At 49.9% G+C, this 27,170-nt stretch overlaps 1 protein-coding gene across 6 annotated transcripts in view; it reads right to left on the reverse strand.

Moving 5' to 3' along the window:
* The window catches only part of SNED1 (sushi, nidogen and EGF like domains 1), a 3,218,914-nt gene that overhangs the window by 73,692 nt on the left and 3,118,052 nt on the right, over nt 1-27,170 (reverse strand). For 4 of the 6 annotated variants that reach the window (XR_011276038.1, XM_069618133.1, XM_069618131.1 and 1 more), the window contains one exon: nt 14,240-14,985. Coding sequence is in view for 1 of the 6 variants with exons in the window: in XM_069618133.1 (XP_069474234.1) it covers nt 14,910-14,985 (76 nt within the window). In the remaining 5 variants the exon portion in view is untranslated. Of the gene's footprint in view, nt 1-14,239; nt 14,986-27,170 lie in introns of those variants that run through there. The other 2 variants (XR_011276037.1, XR_011276036.1) reach the window with 1 other exon arrangement.

Genomic DNA, 27,170 nt, shown 5'->3' on the forward strand with positions numbered 1-27,170 from the left:
ACGTTTGCCCTGCGGTGCTCCAGGGATCCGGTATGCCTCCCAGCGGGGCACCGCTGTCTGCCACTGCACCTCTGCTCACCGCCGCTGCATGTGCTCCTCCACACCGCACAGCTATCATCCGCTGCACGTCACTAGCCGCTGCTGCCCGGGCCATCTGTGCTCTTCCTCTCTGCGATCCACGGAGGCCGGCTCTTCTCTTGCTCCCCCTCTCAGCAGTGGCCCTGGCAGCCGGGGCTCTCACCACCTTGATCTGCACAGCTGGCCACCTCCTCGTCCATGCAACTCCACCTGCAGCTTCCTGTGCATTGCTCCGCTGCCCCTCACTTGGTTGCAGTCCTGGCACTCTTGTCTGGCTCTCACCTAACCTCCATACAGCGCTCATGGCTGCTTCGGTCAGTAGTCTACCGCCTCGCTCTTCACACGAGCGGGTGCCCAGGAGGCAGGTGCCATTTTCTTGCAGACTCTGCACTCTAGTGGGCTCGCTTTCCCGGCGCCCAATGATTTCCTTCTCACCCTCCCCTGCACCATTCAGCAGTTGGGGAAGGTAATGCTGTATTTTCTGCTGCACTCTCTTGTTTCTTTCGCTGTAGGGCTTATCTTTATCTACGGTTCCCGCGGGAGCTCTCTGGGCTCACTTCTTTACAGCATGGCTGCTGGACATGCGCCCCTTGTATTGCTCTTTTTATTCACATGTTTGCAAATATATACATTTTATTTACTATCTGACACAGATAAAGATTATCTGATATCAGTATTTTGCAAGATCTTGGAAAATGGTGCAATGACTCTCACGAGATATTGGCAGAACTTAATGAATTGAGACCCATAACTGGGATAATCCATAGCACCCTCACATGCAGTTATTTAGTATTGGAGTAGAGAAATAAAGACATATAGAACATACTTAAGTACAGGCAAGTAAGTTTGGGACTAGTTGATGATCTGTTCAAAACAACATGATTGAGAATTATACATTTTACAAAGTTACTGCAAAGAGTGAAGATAAAAGGATAGCAATGACACCACAAATGAACAGTACTAAGTGACATTGTTTTCACTTAGTCAAAAATGAAAAAAAGGTTGCTTTAGAAAGACAGCCCATGGACCGCTCAGAGCGGTCTTTTTGAAGTGAATTGTCACACCCCTGGATGCCCATGAGTGATAGAATATGAAAAGGCATTTATAATGCGCCTATATACAAGTGCGGGCGGGGGCTGACAGGCGTGGTCGGACCGAAAGTGGGAAGTCGCGGGCATCCCAGGTATGTGTTGTATGCGTGTGTGTGTTTGTCTGTATAGAGGAGGATGGGGAATGTTTGTGGTAGGGAGGGGAGGGGGCGTGGGAGCAGCAGGTAACGGTGAGCTTGTTTCTGTGTGTCCGTGCCAGTATGTTGGGGGATTGAGGGGAAATGCTTTGGGCAGGAAGGGAGGCAGCATGTAACTAAAACGTTGTTGGCGGTGAACCGAGCCAGGAGGGGGAGGGTGGGACCGGACAGGGGATCAGCTTACTGGGTGATGATGATGGTGGTGGGGGTTTGAAACCCAGCATGAAGTGTGATAATTGTGTATTTGTAGGCCGCACAAAATCGCCCAATATCAGTCTTTTTTGTGTGCTGCATTCAAAATGCAGAAATAGTACATAGAGCCAAATAAACTGTTGAAAGTAATGCCTGGGAAATAATCTCATGAGTTTGTTAAAACAAAGACATTTCATTATACTTTGATGATGGAAGTTTAAGGAATGTAATCAATTATTTCCATTTGTTGGTTCTGCATACAAGTTGGTTTGGAGTTTATTGTGGCGTTAAGCCCCCGTTCCAAGGGCTGGAACAGGGGTAGTGGCCCGACAGCCCATGTTAACGGGTCTGGGTTGTTAACCCCGTTCCAGCCCTTCGAACGACGGGGGCTTAACACCATTAGCACCCCGGGTTACCAAAGCGGTAACCAGGGTGCAAAAAAAAAAAAATAGAACAGCCATTGAACGGGACACCTGAGATGCCCGCCATGGAAAGGGAAGGCGGGGCTCCACACGGAGCTCCTCTTCTTATTCCATAGTGGCCGGAGAAGCTGGAAAGCTGCTGCGGTGGCAGCCTGCGCTGCCGCAACACACAGTTAAGTGGGGTTGAGTAGAGGGGTTGAAAATGGTCAAAAAATAAATAAGGGGACAGAGGGTGGGGGGAAGATGGCGGCTAGGAGAACCAGCCATCAAGCCTTCAAACGCGGGCTGAGATTGTAGGTTTTGAACCGTGTTTCTCGCCACCAGATTGGCTGGTTCCCCCGTGCCGGGTGCTTATGGTATTTAAGGTGATCTCATTTATAAATAAATGTGACACTTGGCAATTTGGACTCCTAATTAGATAAATTATAAGTTACTCACCGTAGTGACTAATGTACTCCTAGTCCCCTTTCTTCCATACTGTATGGGCACCCCTCCATAGGGACGGGAGACAGAACCTTTTTCACCAGAAAAAGCATCTTTCCCTTTAAATTTAGATGTGCGTGGGGATGCGGCCCTGGGAGCATGCGCTCCCCTGACTCCGCTCACCAGTGCCACTCCTTAGTTCCCTTTCACGCGTCAACAATATTAACATTGCCCAATGACACCAGTTTTATTAGGGGGAGGACGGTGGGACATATGGAGGAGAGGGGACTATGGACTAGGAGTACGTTAGTCACTAAGGTGAGTAACCTATAATTACTCCTACGTCTCGTCGCCTTTCCTCCCTACTGTATGGGCTATTACAACTGAATGTAGCCCCTGGGTGGAGAGGTGCCCCTCTTAAGAAAATAAGTTCCTTAACATTGCCTGACCAAATGCTGCGTCCAATTTGCAGCCAGCATCCAAGCAGTAGTATTTGCAGAAGGCTGAGGGAGTCGCCCATGTTGCTGCCTTGCTGATAACCTGTCACGGAAGGTGCCTTTGGAAAGCAACCGCCGTGGCTTTAGCTCTGATGGAGTGGGCATGCATATTTGCTGGCAGAGGCTTGTGTTCCCCCTGATGCGCCTCCTTGATGGCCGCAACCATCCACCTTGCTATGGAAGCTTTGGTGGCCTAAAAGCCAGGTTTTGAGCCCCTGAAGGTGACAAAGAGGGCCTCTGATTTGCAGAAGCTCTTGGTCATGTCCAGGTAGTATCTTAGCACACGCCTGACATCCAGACAGTGCAATACTCTCTGCACGTCATCGTTAGGGTCCGCAAAGAAAGTTGGTAACATTATCTCCTTGTGTAGGGGCAGACAACCTTAGGTAAGAATGCAGGGTGAGTTCTAAGCACCACCTTGTCCTTATGAAATGTAGTATAGGGCTCTGAAATCCACCAGGGCCTGAATTACGCTGATCCGGCGTGCTGAGGTAAAACCCACCAAGAGGGCCGTCTTAATGGTGACTAGCCTGATGTCCGCAAACGCCATAAGCTCAAATGGTTTATGCGCCAGGGCGCCCAAGACCATGTTGAGGTCCCACACCAGGTGTGGTTTCTTGATTGGTGGATAAAGCTTGGTCATGCCCACCAAGTGTCTTTTAACCATCGGATTAGAGGAGGAGAATACCTCCTCCTCCGAGTTCCGGTAGGCTCCAATGGCCGCCAGAGAGGTGCGGCATGTGTCTACCTGCACCCTGAGTGTGCAAGGTGCGCAGAGAAGGATAGCACGTAGTACAACGTGCAGGTCAATGGATCAACCTCCTTTGATTCCGCCCAGTGACAGAACCTGGTCTACTTGCTTTTGTACTGGCTCCTGGTAGCATCACTCCTAGTATAATGTCTGCGTTAGCCTGTGACAGATGCAGATGCCTCAGTGTGACTTGTTCAGGAACCACGCTGCAAGGGCTAACTTCTGGGGGGCGGGGTGGATGACCGTACCTCCCTGCTGAGAGAGTAGATGTGCTGGGCCCAGTGGAAGGTGTACCGGTGCCTGATTCGACTGGCTGAGTAGTTCCGAGAACCATGGCCTTGCTGGCCACCAGAGAGCTATCAGGATGATACGGAGGTGCCTGAACTCGCTGTTCTTGCAGACTACCCTGTGGACCAGGCGAGTAGGAGTGAAGGCATATGCGTTCATGTTGTTCCACTGGATCTGCATCGCGTTGCCCCGCAAACCCCTACCCTGTCCCTGCCAAAACGCAAACTGGGGGTACCTCCTGTTGACCAGGTGGCAAAGAGATCCCCCGAGGATGACCCCACCTGTCGAAGATCACCTGAAGGACCTGTTTGTCCAACTGCCACTCGTAATTTTCCGCACCCAGCCTGCTGAGCCTGTCCGCCACCAGGTTAGACTCCCCCGGGAGTTGTATTGCTGCCAGATGAACATGTTACTTACCAGCTGGTAACGTTCTTTCAACTGGATGTTCCTCCAACGTATTCCATATCTTTGACATGTAATGTCCACAGCTGTGCTGCTTCGGAAATTTTTCGGAAGAGGGCGTCCTGCATTGGGTCGATGTCACTCGAAGGCCTCCGTTGAGGGTGACGTCATTAGATGTTATAAGCAGGACGCACAGCGCCCGTAGCCTCAGTTCATGCTTTTTTCCCCACCACAACGTGTGCCATAACCGCACACCAAGCCTCCATGACTGCGCATAGCCTTGTGGGAACGTAAGCTGCAATAGCATGGGACAATCTTCAGAGGGGCAGGCTGGGAGGGCGATGTGGAATACGTTGGAGGAACATCCAGTCGAAAGAAGGTAACCAGTTGGTAAGTAACTTGTTCTTCGAATGGATTGTATCCTCCAAAGTATTCCACATCTTTGACAGACTCCCAAAGCAGTATCAGTGAACGGAGGAGGGAGAAGAACTTGGATATACCCAATCAGATGTCAGAATAGAGCACTGCTTTACCAAAGGGCATATCTTGACCATGAAAAGTATCCAGGGAGTAATGCTTGACAAAGGTGTGGATGGAAGACCACGTTGCAGCATCACAAATGTTTTTAACAGGAACTGCCCGTTGTAGCCACGTCCCTGGTGGAGTGAGCTTGCAAACCCTCAGGAGGGTCCTTGCCAGCCAATCTGTAACATTCAGAAATGGTGAGGATAATCCACCTGGACAAGGTCTGTTTGGTAACAGCCTGGCCCAATCGGTGTCCAGTGTATCCCACAAAAAGTTGGTCGTTCACTCTGACCCTGGACATCCTAGAAATATAAAAGCTCAAAGCTCTCCCAGGGTGCAACCTATGGAGTCTCTCCTCTTCCTTACCAGGATGAGTAGGATGATGATAGAAAGCAGGAAGTACCATCTTCTGGCTCAAAAGAAACTCAGGCGCTAGATTAGGTAGGAAAGAAGGATGTACCCTCAGTACAACCCTATCCCTGTGGAACACAGTAAAGAGTGGTATAGACGAAAGTGCCTGCAACTCGCTCACTCTGCAAGCAGATGTAACTGCAATCAAGAAAACTTTCTTGAAGGTCAACAGTCTCATAGGACAAGAGTGCAAAGGTTCAAACAGATCACCCATCAAGAATTTCAAGACTAGATTCAGATCCCAAACCGGCACCTGAAAACGGAACGGCTGGAACACATTTGTGAGCCCTTTTAGAAACTGGGTAGTCAAAGAAATCTTAAAATAAGAACATTCTTCAGACGAGCACTTGAAAATACACAGCACTGCCAGGTAACCTTTAATGGTACCCACTTGAAGACCCTTGTGGGCCAAAGAAGGCAAGAAAGAAAGAACCATCAGAATGAAACACTGACAAGCATCGACATTGTGTCCTCTGCACCAGTCGCAAAGCGTATGGCAACGGCAACGGTACAGGGATTTGGTTGCGGACGCCTGGCCGAAAGCAACACCTCCATCACGTCATCCAGGAGGTCCCAATCCTTATATCTCATCCTTTCAGAAACCAAGCGTGAAGGTTGAGAGTCTTAACCTCTGGATGGAGAACCCAACCCCCGCACGAGAGAACATCCTCTCTGTAGGGAAGACGGCATGGAGGACAGATGGACATTTCTAGAAGGTCTGGGCACCACACTCTCCTGGCCCAATCCAGAGCAATTAGGATCATGTAGGACCCGAACCTCCGCAACCTCCTTAGAACCTGAGGAATGACAGGGACCAGAGGAAATGCATACAGAAGTGGGAATGACCAATCCACGACAAACGTGTCCCCTAAAGCTCCTCTCGGAGGAAATTCCATTGAGCAATATGTCTCGCACTTCCGGTTGGCACCGGTCGCGAACAGATCCATTTGAGGGGTTCCAAAAGGGTGAAGATCTCCTGTAGGACTTCCAGAGCTAACTCCCACTCATGGGAGACTGCGCTCTGCCTGCTCGGAGCATCCACCGCCACATTCTCCTCTCCGGCCAGATGAACTGCCTAGAGTGAGATTCCCTGCTGTACTGCCCAGAACCAGAGCTGCATCGCCTCTCTGCACAGCGGGAGTGATCCAACCCACCCCACCCCCCCTTTTGTTGAGGTAATGCATGGCCACTGTGTTGTCTGTCATGGGGAGGACACTCTTCCTGTGTACAAATGGAAGAAAAGCCTTAAGGGCTAACGTAATGGCCCTCCGCTCCAAATTTATTTGAAGTCTGGACTCCGATGGAGACCAACGACCGCTGGTGGTCAGCTCATTGGCGTGAGCCCCCCATCCTGTGAGGGAAGCATCCGTCACTATCGTCACCTCCGGCCATGGTTGCCAAACTGGCTCTCCCTTCATCAGATTCCCTTCGCTGGGCCACCACAGAAGATCCCATGAGCAGAATCTGAAGGAGATCCGACATCTTGCCCGAGAATTGGGACCACTGCGTCCTGAGGGCCCATTGAAGGGATGTCATCCGCAGTCTGGCCTCCAGCACCAGAAAAATGCAGGATGCCATGAGGACGAGCAATCATAAGAATTCGAAAGCCGAGAGACTCTGGGCATGTTGTTGAAATTTGTCGACCATCTGGACAATGTGATGAGCCCTCACCTTGGGAGGCGAGCACTTCCCCAAGGATGTGTCCAACACAGCCCTGATGTACTGGATCTGTTGGGTAGGTGTCATATTCAACTTCTTGAAATTGAGGGAGAAGCCCAGCTTGTGAAGGGAGTGGCAGGTGAGGGTGAGATGATCCAAGGCCTGTTCGGGTGAACGCGCTCAGATCAGCCAGTCATCCAGGTAGGGGTAGACGTGAACCCCCCCTCTCCTGAGATACGCTGCCACCACCATCATGAGCTTGGTGAAGACCCTCGGGCGGAGGGTAACCCGAATGGCAGGACCTGAAACTGAAAGTGTAAGCTGCCAACCTCCGGTATTTTCTGTGCTTTGTATGGATTGGCACATGAAAATAAGCATCCTGTAGGTCCAATGACACCAACCAATCCTGAAGCCGAAGGGCCTGAAGGACTTGAAAAAGAGTGACCATCTTGAACTTCTCCTTCCTGAGGAACTTGTTCAAGCGATGCAAGTCCAAGATGGGTCTCAGTCCTCCGTCTTTCCTGGGAATCAAAAAATATGGGTAATACCAGCCCTTGTTCCTCTCTGCCACAGGCACTAGTTCTATAGCGCCTTTCTCCAGCAAGGTCAAGATTTCCTGCACAAGGAGCGGATCCAGAATCTTCAAAGAGAGTTTTACCAGTGGATTGTTGTGAGGCCGATTTAGGAAGGGTAGGCAATAGCCGTGGGCTATTGTTTCCAGAACCCACGCATCTGAAGTAATGGTACGCCACTCTTCGGAATGCTGAGCCAGTCTGCCCCCAACCGGAGAACAATGAGACCTGGCGCCATAGCTGTTTCGGAGTGGCTGTGGCAGCGCCTGAAGGCAAAGAGGCAGCTGCTTGAGCGGCTTTGGCACCTCGTCCCCCGTGAAGATCCTTACGGTGGCCCCATTGACTGGCCGCTCGTGTCACTCTACCAAAAGAGGAGTAGTAACAAAGGAACCCCTCCACTGCTGTCCCCTAGGATGAAAAGGCGGAGGTTGACGCACAGCTGCACCCAAAGATTTAGCAGTTGCTTTGGAGGTCTGCAACCTCTCAAGGCTCTCGTCAGCCTTGCTGCCAAACAAATGAGCACCATCACACATCCGGTGCAAAGCCCAACTTCCGCAACCAAGCAAACCTGTGTATCACGGTGCTCGCAGCCATGGATCGACTGACACTATCCGCTGTGTCCAACCCAGACTGAAGGGAGTCATACATGGCATCCTTGCCATCCTGCACAATAGCAAGGAACCCATCCCTTTCTTCCCCTTCGGGAATATTCTCAGCTGCCAGAGAGACACAATTCCACAGAGTGTGTGAAAATTTGGCCAAGGCACAAGTGGAGTTGGCTGATTTAAGAGCCATAGTCCCAGCCGAAAATACCTTGTGTTCCCATCTATCGAAGAGCTTGTTGTCCCTATCTGGAGGAATGGGACAACATTCCATCTCAGGAGACGTGTCCATGCCACTGGCATCATGTAAAGATTGACGCAGACCCTCCAGCTGACTGTCCTCAAAAAAGACCATGTCAGGAGCTTCAGGAGTGTCACCAGGAGCATCAAAAGGCTCCAAGTCCACATCAGACCTCTCCTCATCCTCATAGATATCCTGTAGAGAATGAAAGAACTCCCTCCTAGCTACAGGGGCAGACCTGGAGTCAGGAGACGGGCTCACCGTAGACAGAGCCTTCCTCTGAGGATCCACAGCTCTAGGGGCCTCCACTGGCAAATTCAGGCCTGTAGGCCCCGATGGCGTCCAGGGCGCCGACGGCTTCGGTGTCAACGGCACCAAGGGCCTGACCGAGGGCAAGGCCCCGACAGCCACACTCAATGGGCACGGTGCTGATGGCATCAACACCTTCCTCGACACCTTCCCAGACTTCGACGGTTTCGTTGGGGATGAAGATCGCGACCTGGATCTGGCACGTCTCTGGCGATCTGCCGCACTAGCATCGGACTGAGACCGTTCCCTGCTGGCTTCAACCAAAGGCGCAGATGGGACAGTGCCCTGGGATTGAAAAATCTCCAGCATTTTCTCCCTGAATGCCTCCCACTCCTGCGGAGTAGAGGATTTAGTGAGGCAAGCCACTTTCCTCTCAGAGCCGTCATCCGACGAGGACGGGGAAGGTGACCAGTGATGTCGCTTGCGGGAGTGCCTCCTGGACTATCTCCGTCGGGGAGAGTCACCCCTCGAGTCATCTGTGGAAAGAGCAGCAGGTTTACTGGATGTACGGGGTTTGGTTACCTGACCTACCTGCAACTTCCCCTTACGCTCCCGTAAGGCCTTGGCAGTCAACGACTGGCACTTCTAGCGGTCGTCCGTGACGTGGCTCTCACCCAGACACCACAAGCAGATACGGTGAGGGTCCGTGATGGACATCTTGGATTTACAGTCCCTGCACTTTTTAAAGCCCGACCGCGTGGTCGTAGGGGTAGAAGAATACATTATCAAAGTAGATAACACAAGGTGTGCCGAGTTCTCGAAGCAAATACGTTTGCGTAAAAAACAGAACTGAGGCTACGGGCGCCGTGCGTCCTACTTATAACATCTGATGACGTCCCCCTCGACGGAGGCCTTCGAGGGACATCGACCCAACGCCATCGACGCAGGACGCCCTCTGCCGAAGAATGTCTGAAGCAGCACAGCTGTGGACATTCCATGTCAAAGATGTGGAATACGTTGGAGGATACAATCCATTCGAAGCATGTCCTTTAGCAGAGGCCATTCCCAAATGCTCACTGCCAGAGTGCAGAGGGGAGGAGACCTGGTGCCACCCTGCTTGTTGATGTTGTACATGCTGGTGGAGCTGTCTGTCTAAATGAGGATAGCCCTACCGCTGATCATCGGGAGGAAGGCTTTGAGAGCGAGCCAGATGGCCATCAACTCGAGCCAGTTGATGTGGGCCGCATGCTCCTGACGGGAGCATACTCAGGTGACACTGGCTGCCCAAGGTAGCTCCCCAGCCCCGTAGGGATGAGTCTGTGGTGATGGTGACCTGAAGTGCTGGTTGACGGAAGGGCCTGCCTATCCGTAGGTTGTTGGTGGAGATGATGTGGGATGCTGACCAGTTCTGCCTGGGAACCCTTCACCTGACTCCAGGAGGCTGCGAAGTGCAATTGCAATCGCCGCATTTTGAGCCTGGTATGCGCCACTGCTAGGAGATAAGCTGCCATGATGACTAAAAGGTGTTGGTACCACCATGCCGAGGTCATTGCTCTGCTGGGAAAGTGCCCTGTGGCCCTCTTGATGGCTGCAATGGTGTCCTCTGAGGAGAAAATCCTCTCAGAGCTTGTATTCCAGATAAAACCCAGGAAGGTTAAACTCTGCGTGCGCTCCAACTGTGACTTCTTGAGATTGATGGAAAATCCCAGCTCATGCAGTGTGTTCATAAGGGCGGATGGTGTGCTGGACTGCCTCTGGAGACCTTGCCCTGCCTGACGAGCCAGTCGTCTAATTATGGATAGACGTGGTGGCCCTGAGCAGGGCTGCCACCACGTTCATCAGTCTTGTAAAGATCCTGGAGGCTGAATTGAGGCCAAATGGCAGAACCTTCTATTGGAAATGAAAACCCATGTTCCTGAACCTCGGAAAGGACTGATGGGCTTGCCAGATCAGGACGTATAGGTATGCATCCTTCAGATCCAGGGAGCACATCCAGTCTCCCGCACACAATGTCTCCGCTATAGGCGCTGCAGTAACCATCTCGAACTTTTGAAGAGGAAGGGAAAGGTTTAAGGTGGAAAGGTCCAATACAACTCTCAGGCCAGCCTGGTTCTTCTTGTTTATGGTGAGAATCCATGAATAGAAGCCCAGATCCCACTGAGAGGCTGGGACTTCCTCCACCACCTGACTCTCTACGAGCAAGCAAATTTCCACCAACAGAGATCCTGTACCAATCTGTGGGAGCGGATGGGAAGAGAGAGGAGACAGAGGGATAGGCAGCCGGAAGTCCGTGGATACTACCAAGAGGATCCATGGGTCCGTAAACCTTGCCCACCAGCGTTGGGCATGAAGGGCAAGCCTGTCCCCTACCGGAGGCTCGTGGATCGGGATGTTTGTGTCATGCTTTTTTGCCCTCTGAGGCTGGGGCTGAGGAGGGGGGACTGGAAAAAGCCCTTGTGAGCCGCCTTGTGTTGCTTTTGCCTGTGCCGGCTCAGGGATCTGTCCGGTTGTCTGGATCATCTCTGCTGGAAGCCCCTGATTCCTCCGAAGGACCGACCCTTGTCTGAGCGCTGGTGCGACTGGCTGTATGCCTTGGGGTTGGACTTAGTGAGGATCGATAAGCACTTGGCAGTCTGCAAACTATTCCTCTTCTTATCTAATTCCTCATCCGTAGTAGAATGGAACAGATCGCCCCCCTCGAAAGGAAGGTCCAGAATACGCGCCTGGACATCAGGGTTGAACTTCGTAGCAAAGCCGTCCTTCTCATGTCGGATGCAATATGTATGATGCAGCCTGAGGTGTCAATGTGAGCCACCGTGGATTCCATAATGTCCTGCGCTACTATTTTGGCTTCAGCCAGCACAGCTTTGAAGTGTGTCTGGCTCTGCACCAGGAGCTCAGGAAGGAAATCAGCGATCTCTCACCAGAGCCTCCGATTGTCCGTAGCCAGCATGGCATCTGCATTGGATTGGCGCAGATGAAGAGAAGAGTTGGAATAGACTTTCTTTCCATATTCTTCCAGGATTTTCTCCTCCTTACCCAGGAGTGCAGAGGCTGATGTAGCTGAGGACGATTGTGGCTTTAAATAGAGTGAAGCTGTATTCACAGAGGAACGTGGCTGGGGGTGTGCCAACAGCAAGAGGGGGTCCCCTTCCATTTGCCTATACTTGGCATTGGTAGGCTGTGTAGAGTGTGGTTTGAGCCATCCTTTTTTGGCGAGCGCCACCACACCCTTCTGCATTGGAATTCCCGTTCTAGCCAAGGGGCGTAGTGTGATCCTTTGCTAGTACCCCGGCTTCTGGTTGCTCCACCTCAGGTTGAGGGATCGCCAGATACTCAGCCAGGTCTGCTAGTCGTTCGTGAAATGCCTTGGCCGACGATGGGGTTTTGGGGTCCTCCTCTTCATCTGTGTCCACCATTGTGTCCTGCTGGTCCAGAGCAGCTGGAGGAGTGCTGGGGCCGGGAGCTGTGGCATACTGATAGGCCCCTCAGGCTGCTGCGGCAGCAGAGCTGCGGCTGCTGTGGCAGAGCTGAGGCTGCATTGGGCCCGGAGGAGCTGGAACCAAGGGCAAGGTGGCTGTGGGTGCTAGCGGCTGTACAGGGGCAGAGCATGTCCCTGATAACATCCCTAAGGATGATGCCCATCTGCAGAGGTCCTCATGAGGGCGAGGAACTTGTCAAACAACCTGTCTTTACAGGCCGGCAGAGTGCTTGGAGGAGGCGGCATAGGGGCGGGGCCCGGAGGTTGCTGGGACCTGGGCGCACCTTGTCTTGCTGTATGTGGCGAGGTGTATCCACCTTGGGATGCTGATGGATATGCCGTGGGCCAAGTGCCAGGCGATGACCAGTCCAACCTGGAAACTCGTTCCCCTACCTGTTCCCCAAAGGGGGATGTGTCGGGCGAGGCGCCATTTTGTCCTGTGCGGCAGCCATTTTGTCCAGCTGCATGCCACGTGCCTGTGTCGTGGCGCTTGCAGCGCTGGGCCCGGCTTCCTCCAGGACACAGAGCGGTGGAGGTTGAGTCCTACCCTGCACCTCAGGACGGGGCATGGTAGGCGGAGTGCCCTCAGCTGTGGTGCCAGTAGTGCTGCATACAGGCGCCCCCTCAGACATCAGTCTGATGTTAAGGCGTAACCTCTTGGGTTAAGACCCGGTAATAGAACCTTGCGGTCTTTCAGCGGAGTCACCGGTATGATCTTGCGACCCCTCGGCTTGGAGGCCGGTAGCTGAATCAGCCTTGTTACGTATGCTGGTACTAGCACCAGTTACGTCCGCTTCCTGGGGAAGGAAGCACCTCTGCGGGGTGCAGAGGGGAACAGTGCACCTAGCTTGGGCCTGGTCTTCTGCTTAACAAACGCATTTAGATCCTCCGGAGGCTACTTCTCGAAGAGCACCCTCCACCTGGCTAATCTATTCTTCAGAGCATGCGGTGTTAGTGCGTTGCACGCGGTACAGCCCTCCCAGCCAACGACAGGGCCAAGGCAGTGGAGGCAGAGAGCGTGGGCGTCAGACGTAGGAAAGAGACCCTTGCAGGCTGGGCACCTGCTGAAGCCTGTGGACGTCCACATGCCCCGGGGAGGAGCATGGCACCAGAGGACAGAGCGGTATCTGATATGAAAAAGAAAAAGAAGACAAAAGTACTACTCCGGGGAAGAGCGCGTGGAATTATTAGGCCGGTATCCTAACCATGAAGTGCTGGTGAAAGCAGTCCGTTCCCGTCGACGTGGAAAAGAGGACTGAGGAGTGGCACTAGTGGGCAGAGTCTGGGGAGCACATGCTCCCAGGGCCATGCCCCCGCGCACATCTAAATTTAAAGGGGAAGATGATTTTTCTGGTGATAAAGGTTCTGTATCCCATCCCTAGCGAGGACGCCCATACAGTATGGAGAAAAGGGGATCGGACGTAGGAGTATGTTATGTGTATAATGTAGATGTTCATTGAAACTGTTTACTATCACAGATGTAGAATTTTTTATTGCACGTTTTCTCCTGAAGAATATGCAGTTTCTCAAATCTGTGCCTAAAATTACTGGCAGAGGTAGTCAATATTGGCACCATCAACCAAATGTGATATTCCAAAATAATACAAACTCATAAAGCAAAATAATTTACAGTCGGAAGCACGCACTCCGCCTACCAAGTATGCTCCAAGTCATGTTCACTAGATTTCATGCACAGCGCAGGTACATGGAGTAGAAACTCTACATCTCCCCACTCTTCCCATCATCCCTGCTCCAGTCATGAAATCTACCAATGTTGAAGCTTGATCCTCTAGCGATAATGTCTCAATTTAACACCTGTAAAAAGCAAACAAAGTCTATAGACGGGGCATAGACTTTTGGTTTTCCTGGGAAAAAAAAGTCCCATTGTAAGTATAGGCACTTTCATGAAACTGGCCTTTCCTGCGGATGCCAGGGCCCCGGAGTATCCACATGCTCACTGCCCCTGTCCATAGAGATTCAATATAACGCAGGATGCTCTGCACGCACATAGTGGCTGGCATTATCACTTGATTTCGGGTATGGGTGTAACAGGACCTGAGAGTGCCCAGGTTGCCATGCCTTTTTTACACCCCTACCACAAACCAATCAAAATAATAAGCAGATGGCCATGGGTAAGTGTTATCAGCCATGGTCCTCTCTGCGTAATGTGCATGTAATTTAAAATGACCCCAAATGTGTATTAATTTGATCCGAATTCTTTATTCTATGTTGAAGTTTAGTTCACAAAATATTTTTTTTAATCATCTTTGTCAACCTAATGTGTGTGTGACATACCGGCACAACATGAAAAAGTACAGATTTGGAAAAAATTGATTAGGATATAATGCCCTAGGAAATCGTAGTTTCAAACATTATTTAAAAAGTGTAATTGAAGAATGGGTTTTTACTGCCAATTATATTTCATTATTACCTGGTATGTCACCTTATGACATTATGATCACCTTGTAGCATGTGGAAATCTGATCATTGCAAATAAATTAAAGAAGGGTCACTTATTAAAACCGACGTATGCAAATCATCCTCTCCGCAGTTAAGCACAGCTGCTCTCCGTCAATTTGGACTTTTTAGGTTTCTGAGGGCAACTGGTTCAGCCCAGTTCCGTATTCAAAGAGAAGGTTGTCCTTTGCTTCATTGTTGTAATGTTCCTTGAATAGTTAGAACTACAGGGGTTCCTTCAGGTCTAAGAAGCTGGGTCGATCCCTTGGATGGAGTTTCTTGTCAGATCCAAACCTAAGATAGACTTGCATGAAAGACTCTGAGCAAGTCTGCCTGCTCCGTATTTTCAAAAATAAATTCTGACAATGAAACACGAGTGTTTCTTGCATAGCAGAATTATTGATATGAAATAATTAATCCGCATTAGGATTTATTTTCTCCAATGCATTCCTCTGATTGAATATTTTCGAAGACGATCGTGGCATTTTCCTGAAAAAAGGAAAAACTTGTTTTTATTCATGTAAATTGACATTTTTCAAAGTTTCTTTTACCTGATCATATTTAATGCTAATAAAATAAATTCATGACATACTTGGAAGAAATGGATTAGAGACAATTCGACATTACATTGTGTAACCAGGCAAAATAATCTGGATTTGCTTTTTGGAAAGATTTGTATGTATATGTCTTTTCAACGTCTTTAAAAAAAAAAGTGCATGGAAGTTGAGGGTCACTTGGAATAATATTTAAGTTTAATTCCATTATATATTAGATAATGTATGAAATATTCATCTATCTATTTTGATTGGAAATTACACGGCCAGCAGTAGTGGGCGCGTAGTTATGGTTAAGTTGCTAAACTCATAGGAAGAGCACTTTTTGGGCGGCTTATAACTTCGCTCCCCCTGGTCGAATCCTTAGCAAACTGTGCAAAAAAAGTATATGGCCGGTCTGAATTTTTTTGGCAAGTTTGTTGAGGTTTCGTCAAGGGGGCCCCAAGTTATAGTGGGGGACCCAAAAATCATTTATTCCATTGACATATTGGAAAAAATGTTTGCTCACGCTTATAGCCCCAACCACTGGATGGATTTTCACCAAATTTGCACCAGGAGTGGCGGTTTGATCCCAAAAGCATGCTTTTGTAAATTTGGTGTAAATCCGTCCAGTAGTCTTTTTTTAAAACAACCAAAAAGTAGGTCCAAAAGAATTAGTGATATCTGGGTTTGGTCCGTGGACTCATTCCCTGTTCGCTCCGCGGACAGGCATTCGATTGGCCTATAGGGTGCCGTGATGTCCGCGGACATCGGATGCACCCACTGATTGGATGGTGAAAAGCGTGAAGTGCGTCAGATTTTTGGAAACACCCGCCATGTTGGATTCACGGACATCCGCCGGTGTCCGCAGTCACCGCGGTAGAAACATATAAAAAAAACAACATTGCACTTGTCAAACGTATCAAATAATCTCTGGGGAGGTGAGAGGTGATGAGGATGGGGTGGGATATGGCCGTAAGAAACCAAAAAACTGGTGTTTTTCATCCCTGAAGTCTGCGAACAGTCCTGATGTTCGGAGACAGTCCTGTGATATTTGCGAACGCTTCAGATGTTCAGGAACATCTATGCCTATTTCTGCATTACAGGGTTGGTGAAAAGCAGTTCTTGGATGGCTTATAACTTTGACGCCACTTAATGAAACTGCATGAAATTTTGGGATTTTATTCTAGACTTGATTCCGAATGGTTTCGGAAAGCGTGGAGCTGTTTTGTCAAGAGGGAACAAAATTATAGGGGGGTTCCCAAAATATTATAAAGGCTTATAAATGTGGTGCCATTTGACGAATCTGCACACAAGTTTGCAAAACAATTTAAAATCTAGATACAAATGGTTTTGTAAAGTTTTGTGGGATTTTCTCAAGAGGGGGCTAAATTAGAGCGGGGGTCTCAACATTTTTAGATGGCTTATAACTGCCGTTTGACGAATGTGAATAAAAGTGTTCAGAAAGATTATAGACACAACCTTCAATGTTTGAGTAAAGACTGAATGGATTTTGTCAAGTGGGGGCTTAGTTATACAACTATTGTATGTACATACATTTTGACACTTTTGAAAAAATAAAACGTGGGCGGATTCCAAGCAGACTTGTGTAAGGAGAATTAGCAAGGACCTTAAAGCATGCCCCAGCTTTATTTTTTGACATATAATAATGTAGGTACAAAAAATAGTGATATACCTTTGGTGACTGAGGTATAGCCTGTGGCCATGGGCAGTGGCCAGATTGTCCGGGTCATGGTATAAGGTCATGACCCAGACAATCTGGCTACTGGCCATGACCGCGAGGAACGAAACATGGTGTTAAAGTGGCCATGTCCAACTGCGACCGGCTATGTGGTAAAGTTATTCGAAAGTAGGATATGTTTGAAAGGGAAAAAAAATGTGCTTGTGGTAAAGTGGTCATAGGGTTCTGACTTTGCCTTCTGCAGGCTGCCATTGAACGGGAAGAGGGGCTCTGTACGGAGCCCCGCCTTCTCTTTCCATGGTGGCCATCTTGGAAAAGGATTTGGCTGTAGGAAGAAAAATCAATTTTTTAGCATCCCGAGTTCCCGCTTTGGGACTTCAATGGAGGAAGTCCTCCAAAGCCCTTGTTATTTATTTATAACGTGCCGAAGCCCACAGGCATCAGGGCGCACACAGACACTTCGCTTTTGGCTGATAAATTGGGCTGCCGGGCTGCTATCCCACATTCCAGTCACTGGAACGTAGGATGAAAGTCACATTATTCCCATTAGCATAACACAAAACTCTAATGGAAATGTTGGAAAAATGTATTGAGTCTATGTACTTTACTGAGAAATGTAAAGTAGATGGAGTCTATAAGATTTATTTTTAGTTCTATTTTTTAACTGTGAAAGGTGGTTCGTAAAGGAACCTTTCTTTTGTTGTTTTAAAAAAAATGTTTGCAGGAGAGGTTAGAACGTAAGGTGAGGAGGGAACAGAGGGAAGAGACACCAAGCACTAATATGGAGGGACAGGTGGACAGGGGAAGATGTTGCGGGTGTGTGTTACTTCTAAGTAACAGGGCAGTGTTTCTCTTGCTCCTTGAGTGCAGCTTCAAACGCACGTCAACATTGCTTCCCCCTGCAGAGTGGTGTGTTGCAGTATATACAGAGGACTGTTGTCTTCCAGAGATAGGATCAACATCCTATTTTATTGCTTGAAAGGTAGCTGGTGGGATTTTGTATCCCACAGAAGTAGGCTGTGTGGTTACAGTATTTGTTGAGGAATATGATGTGGAGGAAGACAGCCTACTACTTGCTAAGAAAGGAACACTCTTTCTGAGGGCATTGCAGTAGTTGGATTTGGTGGGATGGCGTATGGAGGTGGTCCTATAGGAGTAATGTCCAGGTAGTCTGCGACCCAGTACAAAGTTGCAATCAGCGCATTTCACTTTTGTAGCTTTAGCCTTTGGTACATTCCCAAAAGTAGTAAATAACTGCCACAGCCATGATTCTCTCTGTGGCCTAGAAGCATGCCCTTCATCTACCTCATCAGCGAACAAAAACAAGTGGGCCAGATATGTGATGTCATCAGTGATGTCATCAATGACATTTGTGAGGTCATCTTTGATGTTCTGGGTGTTAGTCTTAGAAGTGCACAGTGTTGGCACGAGTTATGGTTGCTTAGCTTACCATAACTGGCGAATTGCTGAGGTTTTTCGGTTTTACTTGTAACCACAATGTCCCTTTAACAACGTTTTTTCATTGAATAAACAAATAAGTACATTAACAAAAGATAAGGGGAAACGCGTTGTAAGGTACGGTTAAGGTCATAAGCTGAAAAGACAGGTCTCTTAGCAGTATCTGGTGTTGACCAATCAGCAATATGTAAAAGACTAATGAAAGAAGATGATTGGAGTTTGGCTCAATGAACCAGCCCTGGATGTTTTTGGGGTGTGCCCAGGAGGACCTCTCCGTCTCTATCAGTGATTGCCCTCCTGAGAACTCTGTTCCAAGACTTGTTGGCGGGTTTCGGTTTCTTCGGATTATATTCGCGAAGGTAGCCCCTTGAATGCGGCTCAAGGGGCATCTGGTTTCCACAGCCATGCTGACAGACTTTAATCACAACTGCCATTGTGAGGGTATGCTTTTTACTTTCTTAATCTGTTGTGTGTGTTCAGCTAACTGTTCTGTATGCCCTTCTGGTACTACTAATGTCTTCTGATGCTCCCTTAGGTTTCCTTTGGCCCTCTCCCGGACTTTAATAAATTCCTGGTACTTGGTGTTGGAAGTCTTCACCGGTTTGGGCTGGGTTTTCGTGATTGACAGTCGCCTTTTCCCACTCTCATTGGGGTTCGCTTCTTGGATCCTGTACAGCTGGCTTTCGGGAAGAGGAGCAGGGACTCTACCTTCCTTCCCTATACAGAATGTCCAGCCACCACCTCTCTGTATACTGTTCAGGTCTGTGTAGGTAGCTGTGTGACCAGATAGGGGTTGCTGTTTCGGCACAGTTTCTGGACCACCCACTACAGGTCACGCCCCCATGACCCAATCTCCGTCCTTCTGTAGGGCCGACTCTCAGCCGACTGGTATGATGCTTTCCCTGTGTCTTATGAACAATGTACAGACCAACAATGTACTTCTGGCCAACTGGGGTGTACTGCCACTCCTCATTTCTGGCTTGCCTCTCACCCATTGGCCACCAGCTTTCAGTTGTATAGTGGTTGGCCTTCTGTCTCCATGCGGGACGCCTATTCCCTTCTTCATTTCTGCTTGCTCTATGGCCAACACCCCATCGGCTTGTGAGACCGCCTTGTGCGTTCCCTTGAACCACACCCTCTAAGTCTCTTGCTCAAGCTTTTCGGGCCTGCCTTCATGTGTTCTCTCTGCGTTGATCTCCCTCTGGTTCTTGATTTCTTTCTCCACCTCGACTGCTCTCTCTGACTCATTTTATCCCGCTCTCCAGTTCTATCTCTAGTACTCTCTTCGATATCCTTGGGCCTGGCATGACGTGTAGCGTCCATTCCATTGACTACAGCTGTTCGGGTGTTTTTCCCGCCCACTTGTAGCAGTCTCCAGAGCTTCTTCGTCTCAGTACCTAAACCATTAGGATGGTGCGATGCTTCACTATAACATGGTTTTGGACATGAGTTGAGACCTATAAGGTTCAGGTACTATCGTCAGCCTACCGGGTTGAAGTTTGAAGGGGCTGTGCCTCCCAATGGCATCCTTATCTCCAGGAGAGGAATCTCTCTCCATGAGATTCAATGGCATGTTACCACCCTTAGCGGGACTAATGGTTAGCAACCTCACCTCCCTAGCCTCATGGTGAGGAGTTTAGAAGTGACACCATCTGAAATATCGTCACAATTCCTGGAAGGATGCATTCTCTTGCTTTAGGGTGCGCACTCGTGCTTGTCCATACAACTACGTTCCGTCCCCTTTCCTCCATACTGCATGGGCGTCCCTCGCTAGGGACAGGAGATAGAACCTTTTTCACCAGAAAAAACCTTCTCCTTTAAATTAAGAAGCGCTCAGGGGTGCGAAACTGGGAGCATGCACTTCCCTGACTCTGCCCACCGGCGCCACTCCTCAGTCCCCTTTTCCGCGTTGACAGGAACGGACCGCTTTCACCAGCACTCTTGGGTTGTTTGGCTTTGGCCTTGTAATTCCATGCGCTCTTCCCATCTTCTGTCTTTTGTCTTCTGTTTTTTGGTCTTAATCTGGTACTCGGTCCTCTGGCGCCACGCTACTCCCCAGTGCATGTCGACGTCAGAGTGCTTCAGCGGGTGTCCAGCCTGCCAAGGGCTCTTCCTACGTCCGACCTCCACGCTCTTTGCCTCCGCTGCTTTGGCCTCGATCACGGCTGGGAGGGTTGTACTGCATGACATGCTTACACCGCACGCTCTGAGGAACAGGTTAGCTCGGTGGAGGGAGCGCTTCGAGAAGTCGCCTCCAGAGGACTTGAAGGACTTCGTCAGACACAAGTCAAGGCCCATGATAGGGTCGCTTTTTTCCATCGCACTCCGCAAGGCCAAAAACGCAAAAATAAGAATAATTCTTCCAAAAGAGCATGAGTAATTTGTTCGCTTCCCAAGGAAAACTTCCCAAGGAAACATTTATAAGGAAATAAGAATAATTCTTCCAAAAGAACATGAGTAATTTAAAATAAGAATAATTCTTCCAAAAGAACATGAGTAATTTGTTCGCTTCCCAAGGAAAACTTCCCAAGGAAACATCCGAGTGGGAGAAACCAGCCAGGTTCTTGCACCAGCACAGGTACCGAGGCTGCTTCAGCTACTGGCCGCCAGGCCCGAGGGGTCATTAGATCCTTCCGGGGATAGCGCTTAGGGACCGCAAGATTCTTTTACTGGGTGTCCATCCTAGGGGCTACGCCTTAGTACCGGACAGATGTCTGAGGGGGCGCCTGTACGCAGCACTACCAGCGACTCAGCCGAGGGCAACACGCCTACCAGGCCCTGTCCTGAGGTACAGGGTAGGTCTCAAGCTCCACCGCCAAGAATCCTGGAGGAGGCCAGGCCCAGCGAGGCAAGCACCATGTCGTTGACACGTGGCAAGCAGCCTGACAAATGGCTGCCACGCCAGACAAGATGGCCACTGGTCCGATACCACCCCCTGGTGTGGAGCAGGTAGGAGAACAAGTGTCAAGGTGGGACTGGTCTCAACCAGGTACGTGGCCTACAACTTATCCATCAGAGTTGCAGGTCAGATTTAGCCCACAACCAGCAAGGCAGAGTACACACATGCCCCAGCAGCCACCCGCTACTCCGTCAATCCCACCTGTCACCCCACCAACCTGTGAGGACAGGTTTTCTGAAAAGTTCCTTATGCTCATGAGGTCTCCTCAGATGGGGTCCATCCTTCAGGATGTGGTCAGGAACATGCACCCTCTGGTCGCACTGCCAGCGCCTATAGTAATTCCTCCCATGGCTCCAGTGCCTCAGGCCTCCGCGCAGCACCTGCTGCCCACGCCGGGTCCTTTAATTCGATTCCCTGCCTCCCACAGGTCAGGTGGTTCCACAGCAGCCACTGGCTTCGGTTCCCACACCGCAGCCTTTGATGCCCAGCACGCCTTGACCCGCTCCGGACCAACTGGACACCCTGGTGGACACCGACAAGGAGGAGGACCCCCACACGCCATTCTCAGCCAAGGCCTTTCATGAATGGCTCTCAGGTTTGGCCGAATACTTGGGCTTCCTCAACCTGAGGTGAACAACCGGAGGCGGGGGTCCTGGCCGAAGTCCTCACTCTACGCCCTGCGGCTAGAACGGGGATCCCGATGCAGAAGGACGTTGTTGCCTTGGCCAAAAAGGGATGGCTTAAAACCCATTCGGCCCAGCCTGTCAATCGGCACCTCAACGGCAAGTATAGGCAATTGGAGGGGGATCCACTCTTACTGTCGGCGCACCCTCAACCGCACTCTTCCGTGTCGCTGAAGCGTCACTCTACTCTAAGCCGCAGTCGTCCTCGGCCACCTCGTCTTTGACGCTTCTAGGCAAGGTGAAGACTTGGAGGCTTATGGCAAGAAGGTTTATTCCAACGCCTCACTGCACCTTCATCAATCCAACACGGACGCCATGCTGGCAGCCGTTAATCAGAGGCTTTGGTGGGAAATAGCTGACTTCCTTCCAGAACTTCCGGTGCAGAGCCAGGCAGGTTTCAAAGCAGGGCTGGCAGAAGCTAAAATGGTGGCTCAGGACATCAAGGAGTTCACCGTGGCACACATTGACACTCCAGGCTGTGCCATCTGCATCGCCACGGACATGAGAAGGACTGCCTGGCTACGCACTACCAAGTTCAACCCGGACCTCCAGGAACGCATATTGGAGCTTCCATTAGAGGGTGGTGACCTCTTTCATTCCACCACCGATGAAGAGCTAGATAAGAAGAAAATCAGTTCCCAAGCTGCAAAGTCTTTATCCTCATGAAGGCCACGGCCAAGCCATACACCCAGTTGCATCAACGCTCCGACAAAGGGCGGACCTTTGGCGGGTTCCTGGGCTTCCAGGAACAGAGGTCGAGACAGCTTGACCATTCTCTGAGTCAGCACCGGCACTAACAGCAGAAGGGGGGAGCAAGGACTTCTTTCAGTCCCCCTCCTCTGCCCCAGCCTCAGAGGGAAAGAAGTCATGATGCACCCCTTCGGATCCACGTGTCTCCAGTGGGGGGCAGGCTTGCCCTTCACGCACAGTTTTGGTGCCAGAGGTTCCCGGATCCCTGGATCCTATCCATAGTGTCCACGGGTTACCGCCTACCGATTCCTCCTTCTCCTCTCTTCTCTTCTCCCCGCCACCCGCCACTCCCACAGATAGGGACAACAACTCTGTTGATGGAAATGTGTTCGCTCGTAGAGAGCCAGGCAGTGGAGGAAGTCCCAGCCTCCCAGCGAGGCTTGGGCTTCTACTCCAGGATTTTCACCATACAAAAGAAGAACCAGGCTGGCCTGAGAGTTGTGTTGGACCTTTCCACTCTCAACCTCTCCCTCTTCAAAAATTCAAGATGGTTACTCTAGCACTTATTGCGGAGACACTGTGCAGGGGAGACTGGATGTGCTCCCTGGTTCTGAAAGACGTGCATCTACACGTCCCAATTTGGCAGCCTCATCAGTACTTTCTACAGTTCAGGATCATGGGTTTCCATTCCCAATATAAGGTTCTACCCTTTGGCTTCTACTCAGCACCCAGGGTCTTTACCAGACTTATGCATGCAGTGGCAGCCCTTCTCAGGGCCCAAGGTCACCATGTCTTCCCATACCAGGAGGAGGTTCACCACACTTCCACTGCCCTTATGTTCAAACTCCACGAACTGGGATTTTCTATCAAACAAAATAAGTCTCAGATGTAGCCTACACAGAGCATGACTTTTCTAGGCCTCATCTGGGACACAAGCTCCGAGAATGTTTTCCACTCAGAGGACAAGATAACGGCCATCAAGCGGGCCACAGGTAATTTTCTCAGCAGAGAGGTCACCTCAGCCTGGTGGTACCAGCATCTATTTGGTATCATGGCAGCGTTCCTACTGGCAGTACCTCACACGAGGCTCAAGATGAGGGGATTACAGCTGCACTTCGCAGCCTCATGGAATCAGAAGCGGTGCTCCCAAGCGGAGCTTGTCAGCATTCCTCCCTTTCTCCACCAGGACCTTATCTGGTGGTCAACGGAGTGCAACCTGCAGACAGACAGTCCCTTCCGGAAAGTAGCACAGCAAGTGACCATCACCACAGATTCCTCCATGGAAGGCTGGGGCACTACACTGGACAACCACCGTGTCCACGGAGTCTGGTGCCTCCAGGAACAGGCAGCCCATATCAACTGGCTGGAGCTGAAAGCTATCTGGCTCGCTCTCAAGGCTTTTCTGACGCTTATCAGTGGCAAAGCGATCCTAATTCAGACGGACAACTCCACCAGCATGAATTACATTAACAAGCAGGGTGGTACCAGGTCGCCCCTGCTGTGCAGCCTAGCGGTCAGCATGTTAGAGTGGGCCCTGGAGAACAGTATCTACTTGAGTGCAATTCACCTCCCGGGGGAGTCCAACCAGGAGGCGGACAGGCTCAGCACACTGGGAGCGGACAATTATGAATGACAATTAAATGATCAGGTCCTGCTAGGGATCTTCAGCAGATGTTGCATCCACAGTTGGCTCTCTTTGCTACCTGATACAACAAGAAGTGACTGCAGTTTGTGTCTTGGCAGGGGCAGGGCCCCGGCTCCCTGGGCAACGCCTTCCAGATACAGTGGAACAGCATATGCAGTTCCTCCGACTCCCCTGGTCCACAGGGTGATCTGCAAGATAACAGAATCTTGTCACCTCAGCATCATTCCGATAGCTCCGTGGTGGCCAGCGAGGCCATGGTTCTCGGAGCTGCTCAGCCTCTCGGACAGGCCTCCCTTTCATCTGCCATTGGGCCTGCTCACCACCTCTCGCAGCAGGGGGCAGGGTCATCCACCCTGCCCCGCAGAAGTTACTCCTTGGAGCGTGATTCCTGAGCAGGTCACGCTAAAGCATCTGGGGCTGTCACAGGCTAACCTAGACATCACTCAGGGCGCTAGGAGCGATGCTACTAGGATCCAGTACAAAAGTACATGGATTAAGTTTTGTCACTGGGAGGACTCTAAGGAGATTGATCCGCTTATTTGCACGTTAGAAGATGTGCTATCCTTCTCTGCACACCTCGCACACTCAGGAGTGCAAATAGAAACATGATGTACTTACCTGGCGGCCATAGGAGCCTACCGGAACACGGAAGAGGAAGTCTTCTCTTCCTCCAACCCAGTGGTTAAGCGCCATCTGGCGGGACTCACCCTGCTCTACCCGCCCATCAAAAAACCACACCCGGTGTGGGACCTCAATGTAGTGTTGGGCGGCATTGCGCCCACACCCTTCGAACCAATGGCGTCTGTGGACATCAGGCTGGTCACCATTAAGAAAGCTTTCTCGTTGGGTCTTACGTCTGCTCGCAGAGTTAGCGAAATCCAAGCACTAGTGGCTTCAGAACCATACACTACTTTTCACAGAGATAAGGTGGTCTGAGAACGCATCCAGCGTTCTTGCCCAAGGTAGACTCTTCTTTCCATGTAAATGAAGAGATGGTCTTACCTACTTTCTTTGCGGATCCTAAGAACGATGCTCAGAGCACTGCCTGAATGTCAGACGCGCTCTGAAATTTGATCTGGACAGGACCAAGAGCTTCTGTGAGTCGGATGCTCTCTGTCACTTTCGGGGGGTAAAGGCCGGGTTATCATGCAGCCAAGGCATCTATAGCAAGGTGGATGGTTTTGGCCATCAAGGAGTCCTATGAGGGGCAGCAGAGACCGCTTCCAGCGAACATTCATGCCACGGCGGTTGAATTGCAGAGACACGTCCCTAGGCAGGTCATTAGCAGGGCAGCCACGTGGGCCACTCCTTTGGCCTTCTGCAAGCACTACTGTCTGGATGCCGGCTGTAGGTCAGACACAGCGTTCGGACAGGCAGTATTAAAGGAACTTGTTTTCTAAAGGAGGGTCACCTCTCCACCCTGGGGCTACATTCAGTTGTAATCGGCCATGCAATATGGAGGAAAGGGGACGGGACGTAGGAGTAATAGGTTACTCACTGTAGTGACTAACGTACTCCTAGTGCATAGTCCCCTTTCCTCCATATGTCCCATCATCCTCCCCCCTAATAAAACTGGTATCATTAGGCAATGATAATATTTTCGACATGCCAATGGGGACGGTGAGCGGAGTCAGGGGAGCGCATGCTCCCAGAGCCGGGGACGATGTTTTTTTCTGGTGAAAAAGGTGGACTAGGAGTAAGTTAGTCACTATGGTGAGTAACTTATAAGTTTATCAATGTCCATTTCATCCACTGCTTCTCTTCAAATCACACATGTTCGTAGTCCTCCTGCATTGTCTCATACTGGAAGCACCCCTGAAGTGGCTACCTGCCACTTTCTCATTCATAAAGCAGGTCCAGCTACAAATGCTAATATCACCTATGTCTTGCTTAATATTGCCAGTGTCAACACTGCACCATGCCAGGGCCCACTTCCCAAAGTCAACCCCCACTTCCTAGTGCCAGGATTCATGGCAGCTGTTGCCTCATATTAACATTTCAAGCTAGTGTTGTATTATATTTTTATAATTTATCTTTCAAGTGTACTATGATGAATGTCATGTCACCACAAACTTTGGATATGTGCTTCAGTGAGTTGAAAAGCCTAGTCTTTTACTACACTGCAGTGTCTTGAATTTGTTCTGCCTAACTGAATTGTTGTATTTTATTTCTTTTGTATTGACATATGTATATTTTCTTGATGCAACTAAAAATGTCCAACCCCCCCACCCCCCACACACCCTCCTCCAGCATTTACATTACAGGTTGTCAGTCGCAAATATTATGGAAATTTAAATATTTGTGTCACTTTTTCTTACAAAATACATCCGTTAACATTGTCATTTTCTTTGCTTTTAAAAAGCCAGGAAAAAAGAAACCCATTTGAGACTGTAAACTATAAAGAAATAGAGAAAACCGTGTACCAATTTGTGATACAGTCCCCAGTCTAGCTCCACGGGAGTGTGGTGCTGGAGAGTCTGGAGGGACTCCGGGAACAGCTTCATCATCGCAGTGGGGCAGACCGAAAATTGTGCAAAACTGAGATTGTAAAAACCTTTATAAGGGAGCAACAAACCTTATTAAGAACTGTGAAAGACATTGGGTAACCAGCTAGGAGAAGGGAGTCATTCTCCTAGCCCTACAAAAACTTTGGGATTGTTTTTTTTTCTGTTGTGTTATGGAGAATCGAGACATTTTGTGGAACTTTTGCTTTGAACAACTTGAGTGGAGTTTGTACGTTTTACATCCAGGAGAAGGGAGTAATTCTCCAGGATTATGTACAGTAGCTGAACTTTATGTGGTTTTGTTTTAGAAACAGGGATAGAGTAGGAGCCTTTGTGACCGTGATTGTGCCTTTTTATTTTGACTCACACAGACTAACTGACCAGCACCCAAGTTTCTTTAGTTTAGGTCGGGAAATCCCCTTAGAGTTAGGGATAGATCGGTTTGGTTTTTCATTTATTAAAAGTCAACCACTATGGCACCACTTGGTCAGTCTTTTCACTCCTTGTCGCCACAGAATGTATCAGTTTTTAAAACCGAATGAGGTATTCAAAAAGAAGGC

This window comes from Ambystoma mexicanum, chromosome 10, assembly GCF_040938575.1.
Source record: "Ambystoma mexicanum isolate Mex_15411 chromosome 10, UKY_AmexF1_1, whole genome shotgun sequence".
Lineage (NCBI taxonomy): Eukaryota > Metazoa > Chordata > Amphibia > Caudata > Ambystomatidae > Ambystoma > Ambystoma mexicanum.